Source organism: Serpula lacrymans, assembly GCF_000218685.1.
Source record: "Serpula lacrymans var. lacrymans S7.9 unplaced genomic scaffold SERLAscaffold_10, whole genome shotgun sequence".
Lineage (NCBI taxonomy): Eukaryota > Fungi > Basidiomycota > Agaricomycetes > Boletales > Serpulaceae > Serpula > Serpula lacrymans.
In genome coordinates this window covers 1,622,126-1,634,937 of record NW_006763299.1, presented here as the reverse complement: position 1 = coordinate 1,634,937, position 12,812 = coordinate 1,622,126, and the positions used below count along the sequence as shown (strand labels likewise).

General features: G+C 44.6%; 6 protein-coding genes across 6 annotated transcripts; 5 read left to right on the top strand and 1 right to left on the bottom strand.

Annotated features, from left to right (window-relative positions):
- Positions 1–49: 49 nt before the first annotated feature.
- Positions 50–1,662, top strand: SERLADRAFT_473597 (uncharacterized protein; the record flags this gene model as incomplete). The annotated part of the gene is made up of 6 exons (XM_007321058.1): positions 50–177; positions 225–331; positions 385–480; positions 537–677; positions 729–1,132; positions 1,190–1,662. The coding sequence occupies 6 exons, from the start codon at positions 114–116 to the stop codon at positions 1,428–1,430; spliced, it is 1,053 nt and encodes a 350-aa protein (XP_007321120.1).
- SERLADRAFT_473590 (uncharacterized protein) lies at positions 1,646–3,694 on the top strand (the record flags this gene model as incomplete). Its single annotated transcript, XM_007321057.1, has 11 exons — positions 1,646–1,699; positions 1,748–1,840; positions 1,897–2,014; positions 2,066–2,287; positions 2,342–2,473; positions 2,525–2,710; positions 2,763–2,828; positions 2,881–2,976; positions 3,033–3,213; positions 3,281–3,429; positions 3,478–3,694. 10 exons carry the CDS (start codon positions 1,761–1,763, stop codon positions 3,532–3,534), a joined length of 1,287 nt encoding a protein of 428 aa, XP_007321119.1.
- Positions 3,695–3,983: 289 nt separating this feature from the next.
- SERLADRAFT_396012 (uncharacterized protein) lies at positions 3,984–4,975 on the top strand (the record flags this gene model as incomplete). The annotated part of the gene is made up of 2 exons (XM_007321056.1): positions 3,984–4,636; positions 4,701–4,975. The coding sequence occupies 2 exons, from the start codon at positions 4,072–4,074 to the stop codon at positions 4,706–4,708; spliced, it is 573 nt and encodes a 190-aa protein (XP_007321118.1).
- A 36-nt stretch (positions 4,976–5,011) lies between these two features.
- On the top strand, positions 5,012–6,536 carry SERLADRAFT_416992 (uncharacterized protein; the record flags this gene model as incomplete). Its single annotated transcript, XM_007321055.1, has 3 exons — positions 5,012–5,037; positions 5,099–6,400; positions 6,456–6,536. The coding sequence occupies 2 exons, from the start codon at positions 5,498–5,500 to the stop codon at positions 6,534–6,536; spliced, it is 984 nt and encodes a 327-aa protein (XP_007321117.1).
- An 817-nt stretch (positions 6,537–7,353) lies between these two features.
- Positions 7,354–8,484, bottom strand: SERLADRAFT_416991 (uncharacterized protein; the record flags this gene model as incomplete). Its single annotated transcript, XM_007321054.1, has 1 exon — positions 7,354–8,484. The coding sequence occupies one exon, from the start codon at positions 8,378–8,380 to the stop codon at positions 7,493–7,495; it is 888 nt and encodes a 295-aa protein (XP_007321116.1).
- A 217-nt stretch (positions 8,485–8,701) lies between these two features.
- SERLADRAFT_473577 (uncharacterized protein) lies at positions 8,702–9,152 on the top strand (the record flags this gene model as incomplete). Its single annotated transcript, XM_007321053.1, has 1 exon — positions 8,702–9,152. A coding segment is annotated over one exon (339 nt), but the record flags the coding sequence as incomplete, so codon positions are not given.
- Positions 9,153–12,812: the final 3,660 nt, after the last annotated feature.

Here is a 12,812-nt window from a genome sequence, read left to right as displayed (position 1 = left end):
CCGGTTATAGAAGAAGCCGGGTATGTGATTCTCACTTCACAATAAGTTTGACTCTGTTCCTTGTTCATCGCACCTCTGCTCCCACTCACCACAGTTGTACCGTTGTACCCATAATGTCTCTCATCACCACACCTGTTACTGAATTGTTTGGTATCAAACACCCCATTATTTTGGCGGGTACGTGGTTATTTTGACACTCGTTTTCCCGTGCTGACGAGGCACAGGTATGAATGTGGCCGCTGGCCCAGAACTGGCAGCTGCTGTTACGAATGCTGGAGGTCTCGGTGTTATTGGTGGGCACGGATATACACCAAAAGTCCTCAGGCAGCAGGTCCGTCGTCGTCGTCATCTTTATCTTGTTTGCCTTTACTCACAATATTCAAGATTCAAGCCATTAAGAAAGACTTGAAAGACCCAAATGCACCATTTGGAGTCGACCTTTTGATCCCTGCAGTTGGCGGTTCTGCCAGGAAGACGAATGTAGGCGTCTTTCGAAGTGTCTTCACGCCGTTGAATTACTTATCTGGTTGCGATAGTATGACTACCAGAATGGGAAATTAGGCGACCTAATCGACATTATCATCGAAGAGAAAGCCTCTCTTTTCGTCTGTGCAGTTGGAGTACCCCCACAGTTTGTAGTAGATAAGCTGCACAAAGCTGGTATCCCTATCATGAATGTACGTTTCTTTCGTTAAGTGGCTGCGCAGTTGTCTCACACGAGTGTGCAGATGGTTGGACACCCTAAACACGTCCCCAAAGCTCTGGATGCTGGCGTTGACCTCATTTGCGCTCAAGCAGGAGAAGGCGGAGGACACACGGGTGACACACCTGCTTCTGTTCTTATACCTGCATGTGTGGATGCCGTCAAAGGTCACAAGTCTCCTTTGACTGGCAAACCTGTGTATGTCGTCGGTGCTGGTGCGGTTTATGACGGTCGTGGACTAGCCGCAAACTTGGCATGGGGCGCGCAAGGAGTGTGGGTTGGAACGCGATTTGTAGCCTCGGTCGAAGCTGGCGCTCCCAAAGCTCACAAGGATGCACTAACAAGTGCTGGTTATGAAGACGCTATTACTACTGTTATATACACTGGCAGGCCACTGCGAGTCAGGAGAACTCCCTATGTTGAAGATTGGTAAATTCATTCTTAGAAAGAGTATCCAACGACTATTCGCTAATGTTTCTTTCATAGGAACAACAACAGACAAGCGGAAATCAAGGAACTCACGTCGCAAGGCATCATTCCAAACAACCACGAAATGGAGAAGCATCCCGAGAAGTCGTTGCAAGCTAGAACATTTTTGATAGGACGAGTAGCTGCCCTGATCAATGACGTGCTTCCTGCTCAACAAATTGTTGACGAGATGGTAGCAGATGCATCGAAGATTCTCTTGCACGGAGCATCGCTAGTTAATGCAAAAGCGAAGCTATGATTTTTGCGCGTTCTTGTAGGTGCTATTCGAATGTAGACCTTGAGCATCTCCTATCGTTGCATGTCCCCACATTGTATTATCTATCTCTTCTTATTACACTAGCACTTGTCTGTGGATTTGGTCAACGATCGTATACTACCGTGACATGATAATTATGATGTCACATTCATGTCACGCGTGTGCACTAATGAATGAATACTTCTGTTCGAGTTCACTCGACGCGACCGTCTTGCAAGACTCTGCTTCATTTACACTGGTATTGAACCACGGTATGAGTGCTAAACCGAAAGTTGAATAAGCTCTCACGTTCATCTCAGACTAACAAGAAACATGGCAACTCCAGATGTCGAACAAGTGGATAATGCCGCGAGGGATATGGTGAGGGCGGCTAGAAAGGATGACAGTTTACGGTGTGTAGACTGCAACACTCTTGTACTTTTGTGAAAGTCAATCTTGAGTCATTTAGCCTTCTCACTCTGCGAATTGTTCGCGAGAAGCTAGAAACGAAATTCGCGCTAGAGAAGGGAACATTGGATAAACAGCCATTTAAGGGTGTTGTCAAAGAGGCTGTCCAAGATGAAGTGGTAAACACTGACGCGTCCTTCTTGGTGTCACCCCTGTTAAATGGACGTTAGAATTCTCATCAGCAGACACACGAGGAAGGAGACAAAGCTGAAGAAGAGGATCTTAGCGTTGACCAGCCCGGACCATCCGAACAGGATAAAACTCATGTCGCAAAGGCAAAACCGAAACGAAAACCGCGGTCCAAAGTTGCAGAAGAGAAGTCAATACACGTCTCTGAGGAACAGAAAGGTACTTCTAGAGGTGGCGCGAAGAAAAAGTTGGCAAAAGCGTCGGTAAGCTTTTCACCATACTTCGGAGTGTTTTCTTGTTATTCAAGATATCATTAGTCAATAGTTGATTCTTCGGAAGATGAAGAAGATTTCGAGGGAAAAACTAAATCATCCCAACCTTCTATGCATAAAGTCTCCAAGTCACCCCTGAAAGTTCCCGTCAAGGCGGACCAGTTGGACGGTAAAAAGGTATTTTCTCCGCCTCCGCCATAGCCTTTGTATATGCCGATCACATTTCAGGTTAAAGCGAAACCCAAGCGGCAGCCCAAGAAGATAGCCCCTGTAGCTGATTCTGAAAATGATGACAACCCTTCGCCTTCTAATGCACGACTGTCTGGAGCTGATTCACAGGATGTGGGTTCAAACCCGAAGGCTCCAGCGAAACCTTCCTCTGGGGAAAAGGATACTACGACTGGGGATGGAGAGGTCAGTTCTCGTTGTACGTTTTCATATTAGCATTTTATCGAAACTTAGCTAGGCGAGCGAATCCGAACGTTCTATTATCATTGACGAAACCCCCAAGAAACGTAAAAGAAAGATTAAGGTACGGTTAAAATTTTAATGATTTCCATAGGCTAAAAATGGCAAGTTTATAGGAACCTGATGAAAGCCAAAAGCAACCCAAAGAAAAGAAGCAGAAGAAAGGAGCTGTTCAACTTTCGAAAGACGAAGAAACTGTTAAGCGATTAAAGGCAATTATCTTTGGTGTTGTCAGTATTATAAAGACAAACTGACTATTTCTGGCCAGGCAATTGTCTATGCGTGTGGTGTGCGCAAGGTCTGGTCCAAGGAATTCCAGAATATTGATAAACCCTCGCAACAAATCAAGAAAATCAAGGACGTCATCGCTGAATTAGGGATGAATGGACGACCAACTCTTGAAAAGGCTAAGGCCATCAAAGCAAAACGAGAACTGGCGAAAGAACTAGGTAATGCTACCGTTACATTATATAATTACATCTGACAGCACTAAATCTCGTGTTGTATATCGTACAGAAGATGTACGTGCCTTTGGAGAAGCTCATGCCAGTCAGTCAGAAAAAAATCGAAGTAAACAAGGATCAACTGCACTGGCTTCCTCGGTGGAAGCTGAAGGTGCAAGTGATAATGATTCCATTAACGAAGAAGTTCCACCGAGAAAAAAGGTGAGTGAATGCCCATAGCTACGACAGAACTCTCACCTTTTTCAACAGAAGACGGCCTGGCAAAGTATATCGGCGTTCTTAGATGACCAGAGCGATGAAGAGTAACGATGCCCGTTGATTGACAAGACTAGTTTCTTGAAATCTATGTAGAATTTTGTGGGGTATACAATTTTTCTGTGCATTGTCTTCAAAAAGAGCAGAACGTCGCAATGCTTTAACACGCTAATCATGTATATCATGTAAAATATAATAGGTTTGATCATCAGCCTGTCGTCGCCACCTTGGGTAGCTGGACGCAACCCATCTTGCTTCTCAAGCGAGTCCTCAATATCACTAAAGGGCTTTTGACATTGAACTAATTCCCCAAGATTTAGATTGAATGTTGGCGTGATACCTTTCGGGTGAGCACATGCCCACCCCTATCATGGCGATTTTCTAAGTCTAGGTCCGAATCACCCCTGTCCATGTCACAACACTTTTAGAGATACGATTTCACAAATTCGGCCATCTACGATTGCCTAAATATGTTGTTTACCTCACTGGTTGGATGCCTCACTGCTGCCTCGAGTTCTCAGTAATATAATCAGCCTGAGATATTCGTAGTGATTGTTCAGTTCCCTTTACACCCCTTCCTTGACCGACATGTCGACAGACGTCCCGTCGCCTGAAACTCCCTCGTCATTTGACGTTCCACCTTCAGTTCATGCGCCATCGCCATTTGATCATCCAAAGGCAGATATCATATTACGTTCTTCAGACAACGTCGACTTTCGTGTCTTCAAACTATTCCTTTCCCTCGCATCGCCTTTCTTTGAAGCGATGTTTGAGCTCCCACAGCCCTCACCAGAAAGCAGTGGAGATGAGGTCAAGGATGGTTTAGCTGTCATTTCGGTGACTGAGGATAGCAGCACCTTGAATACATTCCTCAGATTCTGTTACCCGTCGACTTTGGCGGAGGACCCCAACTTGGAAGAGCTGACGGATGTGGTGAAGGTATTGGATGCTGCGAGGAAATACTCGTTGGAGTTGATTGAGAAGAAAGTAGGACATGCTTTGGGCAGTCCAGCTGTTCTGGAGAAGGAGCCATTTCGTGCCTTTGCCATTGCTTGCCACTCCAAATTGGAGAACGAGACGAGGATTGCCGCTAAATCCACGCTGCATTACTCTCTTATCCCCCCGGTGATTAAGGAATTGGATCTGATCACAGCTATGGATCTTCGTCAACTTCTAGATTACCACATACAATGTGCAGCGGCAGTGGAGGGACTAACGTCGTTGACCTGGATTGATAATCACTATGGGAATACGGGTTGCACATGGCTAACAAGTGGTCAAGATGCTTATGGGTACAACCGTTGCAATTGCTCACGTAGCAGCAAGTACAGGATCCAACAAAGTTACACTCCTCCAGATTGGTGGGCCGAATATATGGACACAACTTGGGCCTCCTTGCGGGATAAACCATGTGGCGCGACAGTTTTGGGAGGTTTAGATGCAGCAGTCAGCAAAGCTAGGGATAGATGCTCGCACTGTGGCCAGAATGTTTTTGAAAGAATGACCGAGTTTACGAAAGTATTTTCAGAAGCAGTCGAGAGGGTGACCGCAGAGGTTGGTAAACATTTTCCAACGGAATATACAAGCAATAAGGACTAACCAATTTCTATTTCAGATTCGACTTGACATAGAGGGTATGACAGTCACAAATATTTATTGAAGAATCTAGAACCGCGTGACAATTCTTAGGATATAGCAGAATGATTCCATGTATGATATCCAGTTTCTCGGGAAAGTGGTGGGTCATAATTAGTAGAGCTTGAAGTCACAAAAAGAAGCTACAAGAAACACGAACGAGAATTATTTATCATTGCACGTTTTGCTTTTACTCGAGGTGCTGGGAGTCCCTTTTCCTATAAAACGGCATGAAACTAGATCCCGCATGAGGTGCCAATAGTGTTTGATGCCTCGCTGCTGCCTTAAGGTTCAAACATTATAAGCAACAATATAGCGCGGTAAAAACGCTCATATTGGCCCTAGATACCCCCCCCAGTGCCTATAGCTAGTACCGACCATGACCCTTGCTCCGCCGCCCTTCAATCATCCAAAGGCAGATGTAATACTGCGTTCTTCGGATGACATTGATTTCTGTGTCTTCAAATTATTCTTGTCCCTTGCATCACCACATTTTGACACAGTCTTTAATTCGCCACAATCACCCTATAGACCCGAGGCCAAAGCTAAGCTATCAGTTATGTCGCTCCCGGAGAATAGCAGCACAATCGACATACTGCTCAGATTTTGCTACCCTTCCACTCTAGTGGATGATCCTGATCTGGGGGACCCGGGTATCTTTAAGATTTTGGCGGAGGTCGTATGTGCAGCGAAGAAGTATTCGGTGGAAGTGATAACGAAGAAGGTGGGACTCGCCCTCAGTGATGCAAAGGTTTTGGAAAAAGACCCTTTTCGCGTCTTTGCCGTTGCGCGCCATTCTCAGCTGGAAAAGGAGACACGCCTTGCAGCAACATATACACTTCGCCAACCACTGATCCCCCCGAAAATACCAGAGCTGAACCTGATTTCAGCCATGGACCTTCTAAAACTGCTTGATTACCGCATTCAGTGTACTCTTGCTGTTCGGGATTTGAAGAACCTTCCTCTACTGAACACGCCTGAATGGACACTCTGCCCAGTGCATTCCCCGAAAAATGCTATGGGCAAGAAGAAAGTGAAAAAAGGCAAGCCAAAGTCCAGCGATACCACTACTAAGGAATCCCCCGAATGGTGGATCCAGTATAAGGAAAATATATTCGCGGCTTTGATGACAAAACCAGCCAGAAATACTGTAGAGGAAGCTACAGGATTTCGAGTTGTAAGCCAGTCATTTCCATGCAATGCTTGTGGAGAATTAGCTCGGGGATACATGAACAATTTCACCGATGAGTTCTGCAAAGAAATCGAATTAGCGACGGCAAAGGTGATTCACATTGTGCAAAGAAACCGTTTCAGCGGCTGACTTTGACTCATCACAGGTCAAGCTTGATATCATCATAAATAAGGACGAGGGTGTCGCGGTCGAGAATAGTCGGGGCAGTAGCTGGAAAGAGAATTGACGAGGAATGGGCGGCGAAGGTGTTATTGTGTTCTTCCTCACTGAGTGACTGCAGCAAGCTAATCGATCAACGCTGCAGATCTAACTTGGCAGCTTACTGAAATTGGCTGTCCCAGCCGTTCAGATTGCGGCTCCAGCTGCTAGTGTAGGCGAAGAAATGGGCAGGCAACATGATATTCTTATCGGAGAAACGTATTTTCTTTTTCTTAGTCCCAAAATCCGAGAGTAGCATTGATAGCTACCCCCTGATAAATTTGCTAGAAATATAATGGGAGTGGTGGGGTTAATTCAACTTTGTCTTGTTGCTGAGATTGCGTCAATACACCTCGCCTCGGCAAGTCTGGCTACCTTGTTCTTGCTCTGCTTTGTGTTGGATCCATCGTTCGCGCTAAAAGCGTCGCTACCTTGTCCTCGGAGCAATACAACTGTCGCTTCCAATGGCTTTTAGCCTTCACTGGAGCTCGTAGGACCTAATTAAAACTTTAATGGACCGCAGCCAAAGATGACAGCTGGAGACATTGCGGCGCAAACGTCAGCTTGGCCGTTCTCGAGCTGCTCGTGTTTGGTTCAAGGTTAGCAAAATGCAAGTCAATACTGGGGTATGGATGGGAAATTAGCTTGGGATGTGTTGCTTTGATTCCCCTGTAGGCAACCCGTTACATTGAGAAATCTTCAAGTGATGGTAGTATGACCTGTTTGGTAATTTAGGCCTGAGCTTCGTAGTGCTTGTGGGGGTAAAGCTGGATAGGATTAGGACTTATCATGCTAGACTCCAAGCTTTTGCATCTTATCGTCACTGATATATGCTTAAAAAATTCCTGCGCTTAACGGGCATGCTATTCATCCAATCACCTGCTCCGACTCCACTCTTCCCCGCTATGCACTGAAGCGACATTGGAGACGTTTCACGATCTTCCTGTATATTGTCTATTTGGAAAGGATTACTTGCAAAGACACTCAGAGACCTGCTTTCAAGGGTGCTAGCCGGAAGGTGTTCCAAAATTCCCGCGTGTCGTAACATCTGCCCAGTGTCTCCATGGAACGCGGAAGCGCTCGCACTTCCTCCTCTACCATGAGTTCGTAAACCCATTGTGCCTGTTTACTCGGCGAGCGGTCGACGCCACCCCCTGAACTTTCTGTCTCGTCCGCCCATGCTGCGAAAAGAGACCACCAATCGTAGACAAAGCCGTCCGTAAGCATCCATCGACCATTTCCATTTCGCGTCGCGGCCTCCCAGTTGCTTGTCACAGCCACGATGGCTCGGGCGACGTCCTCCCCGTGAATCAGGTGTAGACTCTTCTTCAACGATACCGCTTCTTTTGATCCACCGATTGTACCACGACTGACCCAGTGCTTCGGGTCTCTTTGTCCGCCCCACAGCCCGGAGAGATTGAGGACACACCCGCCGTAGGTGAGCAGCTCGTCTTCAGCAATGGCACGCTCATTGGATGTGTTGTATGGGGAGTAGCGTGTGACCCAAGGCCATTCCGGATCTGAGAGCTTGTCGCGAGGTAGATCCCAGATGCCGGTACTGCCCAGCTGGATGAAGTGGACATTGCTAGTAGAGACACCATGAGCTTTGGAGTAGGACTCGACGAGGAGTTTGCTCTGTCCAACCCCTTTGAGTGGGAAGACGACGACGACGTATTTTGCTAATGGGATGTTTGAAATGTCCTTCTGCTCCTCGTCAATCGGATCGAATCCCCAGGCAATAGTATCAGCGCCCGCAACAGCTCGTCCGTCTCTTGTGGTGGCTGCGAATGCAAGCCTCTGTGTCTGGAGTAGGGGGATAAGGAATTCGCCAATCCACCCAGCTCCTAGGATAAGCACATCAAGTTGTGTCATTTGAGAAAGGTGTGTCAAACGTAGTCTCCAGTAGCTGACCTAATACAGATATATGATAGTCGATATATCTATGTTTATAAGGTCTGCTTTAGTCTCCTATAAGCAGACCGTATTGACAGGAAGACAGTCGTTCCTGATCTTGTAACGGTCTGCGATTATTGGTGAGACCTTGACCGTTGCTAAGATATTCATCAACGAAGTCTCGGTCTTAAGTACTAGCGAGCATTAGTCAGCAGTGGCTGACGGCTCGTCAATTCCTTCCAGTCAAATTTGCAAGCGTATACTACCTCTGTATTGTAGTAGACTTGAATAAGACATGGATGACAATCAAGCCACACATGTACCCTCTCATTCTGAGTGAACAATACACTGGCAATCCTTCAGAGCCTAGTATCAACCCCCAATGCCGAGGCCCGTCCACTGTCGACTTCAATGTCACTTCCACAGCTGCCATTTCTACCGTTAAACACACCACAAACCCCTATACAGACGCCTCACAGTCGCCCCCCTTCATCATCAGCATCTACCAGGTCCTATAGCACTAGACAAACACCAGAAGAAAAGTTAGATGTAATATTCAACACAATCATCAAGGAAATGCACTGGTCTTTCGCAGAATTCATGTACTATGCATTCCGGATAAAAGACAATGATGGAAATGAAATTCACCGAACGAAACAGCATGCTACCATCATCAGTCGATTTTTACGAGGTCGTGACCGGCACCTGCCCATTGACATACTTGCAATGTGGATGGAACACCCTGATGGCCGCCCAGTAACAGAGGAAGAGAAACAAAGCATGTACTCACCCTCAGTTCCCTATTCCGACATCAAACCTGCACGTCCAGCAATTACAACTTTCTCTGTTCAAATTGTGGGCCGTCATCTTATTCGTGAGCAGACCAAAGCCCTCCAGCCAAAAAATGGCCTTGCGCTGGGGAAAGCCAGTGATCCATTGACTTGGCCAATCCTAGGCAAAGCAACATTCAGCCACGTAAAAGTTCTATTACAAACACACCAGCCTCTCTTGTGGTACTTCATACTGTCTTTATGCACTCCTCCCCAACGCATACGGAATGGTGTCCTGAGAGTGGGATCAGAAGCAAGAGCCTGGAGGACGAGCATGTACATGAACAGGTAAGCAGTTTTGCCTCCCCCTGTCGGTATAATGGCCAAGAGGTCTACTCCATCTAGGGATTTGCATACACCTTCAATCTGGTAGTCATGAGGTTGGAACGAAAGCAATGGTGCAAGGATATGTTGCACAAGAGATGTCCCCTCAGGTGTACTAAACATGAAATTGGGTGAGGAATGATCTTGTCCTTTATGGGCTGACATCATTCGAGCTGAAGAAAATAAAATATATTGTTGTCGGGTACTGTCTACTTGGTTTACAGTCTGTCTGTTTGATTTGAACACAACGTGTCTTAATCATGTGGCCGTTTATCCTTGCATTGATGTATAATGTAAGCAAGCCTTAACACCGAATACCTCAGCAACGGGTAGATGGCAACCAATATTTAGAACAAAGCTTGAAGGAAGTGTCTAGCCACTTGCTGAGAGCAATCAGGGACTGGAACTAGAGTCCAATGTGAGTAACTATATTATTAGAGAATATGACAGGTATACAGTACCTAGAGTCCAATGTGAGTAACTAGAGAATAGGAAGCATTGGACTCTGCAGTACTGTCCGAAGTTTTGTAAACAAAGGTAAACAAAGCAGCCACAAAGGCGAAATAATAGAGAACACAATCAATAGTGAATGATAGAAGAATAGATAGAGAAAGGAATGAAAATATATAGGTAGCACAAAGGTGCAGAATCACCAAAACTAACAACCAATGGATGAAGGCTAGGTCTGCTTCATAGTAAGCCTTGGTGGTGTGTGAGAGCCCCCCATTCGGTGTCAATAACACGAATTGTTGACGCTTTCCCGCCAAAGCCCGAGCTCAGGAGTAACTCCGCAAAGCTCTTTCCAACTCAGCAGGTCAAACTCTATTTTTGACAGCAAGAGCTCAACTCGAGCTCATTGTAGGTGATCAATAATGTACAGTGACATGGACTCAATAATATAGGGACTCGATAATACAGAAAATTTCCTCCCCCATCCTATATGCAGGGGCTATATTTCTTATGAATGGTTCCTCCACAAAAGCACCTGCAGGAAAAGTGCTTGCTCATTCCTTGGGTGCAATGCCGAACATTTTGACCCCGAGGTGCCGGGGCATGCCAATTTTTGAACCAGCGGATCACCCCCAGTGAAAAGTCAATCTGTATAATTAGTTATAGATCTATATAAATATAATTGTGCATAAATCTATATGAAAAGTTGTGAACATGTTCGGTAATGTCCGAACACAGGCCCATCATCGCATGACATCAGTGCACTCACAATGGTATATCTCAATACATGTGTTCAAGTGCTCAACACAACTTGAGTTAACTCTGATTCTATCTCATAACACAAGACATGCTGACCCAGTGAGTTGTTTACTTTTGTTAATAATATGATATCATTTATAGTGTTCTGTCAACTTTGAGAGATTTTAAACAATACTCTAGATCTTTCTCTCTGAACTACATCCTGCACATTCGTTCCTTGTTTCTGCTGTAAGTACTTCCCACCACTATATGTGTATAAGTTTATACTCACAGCCATACTCTTTCCAGCAACATTCATGCGCTTGGCTATATGCGCTGTAAGGTATTATGCACTACCATCTATACTATTACTGCTGTTCACAGCTGTACTCTTTTTAGGTGTAACATTGGCTATATGCGGTGTAAGGTATGTATCTGTTCTGTTTCACATATACTATGCTAATATAGTCATTAAATTCTTACTTTACTCTTGCTGCTGCATCAACCTGTTGGGTAAAAGAAGTGGTGAGTTGTATGCTCTTCAGATTGTTCTTGCACTGTGTTTTATTATATTGAAACAAATAGAATTATATTGATATTCTCGAATTTTTACCCTGAGATATGCTACAACAAGATCTATATGATTCTATATAATTCTAATGCTATGAAGAATCTCTATTGAATTATATCAAAAAATATCGTGAATACTGCCAAATTTCTATATAATTCAATACAGGCTGATACAATTCCATATACATTGATATTTGATTCGAAACTCAGCTGACCTGTTGGTTTTTTGCCTTGATGCGTCGTTTTCATGAATTATACAGATTTATATAGAACAACTTTTCATTAAGGATCACTATTTATTACTACCAAATGGGGAGCTCCTGCCAAAGGTTGTTACTGTTACAATACACAATTTTTGGATCTTTAACTTTCACTCTCTGCTTTAACTTTCATTCTTTATTTTCACACACTGTGCCATGCTGTCACAATCCTCAACTCCACAACCTACACTTTCATCTTATCTATCGAACTCTGAAGTAGAAACATTCATATCGCCATATCTAATTACGTAACAATATTTATCTTATCTTGTCTCGTGACTCTAAAGTCACATAACCACTTACTCATCTACTTACTCATCAGTCATGCACAATCCTCATGTTTCTCAGTCAGCGCCTCAAGGCTGACACATTCCTCCACATATATAAGTAGCTAGTTTCCATTGTACATATCTCAGCTTTTGATTTCTTCTAAATATACCAAGTTCAACTACCTGCTAGTAGATTGATGTTATCACTCCGTTGGTTCGGAATAGTGAGAACATTATATAATCAAAAGCTTGTACAAGCACTTAGTTGTATGAACCAAACAGAGGCTATTCTCATCATATTCTTAATCCCCGCCATCACAATCCTATTCTTCCTAACAATTAAACTCTACTTTTTCCTCACCACACCACCTTCACCTATCACATCACCTACCCCTTGACCATCTACCATCATCACATTTATTCAAACAACGCCCTCTAACTCTTCATTCAAAACCATTCCCCTTTCACTTATCACCCGTCCCACAAACCCCGTACTTAGAGACCGAGACGATGTGGAATTGTTAAGGTTTTACTAGATACAACTTTGCATACTTTTCATCTTCGCTTTCCTCTAAACAGGCCGTGCACTTGCATCCGCCAGTTGGAGAGGGACTGACAGCTTAACAAGCGGGTCACACTGAGACAACAGTTCGGACCTCAGTTTTTACGATAGTCTTTTAGTTACACTTTTTAGAACAGTCTTACATACGTGGTAGTAGGGAACTGAAGAGGATCCCTTTACCAAAAGAAGAGACAGAAAAAGGGAACCTACAAATGCGACATGTTGATCCAGATTTGTCATCTGGGGAACCATTTTTGTATGCCCTTTGCCGAAGAACAATGAAGCATTTGGTCATTCCTTGATCCAACCCCTGAACTCAAACAGGAAACACCAGAACCACAACCTATATTCCCCCCACAACAAATCCTATCCTACCACATCCCAATCAACAGATATGTCATTCAACAC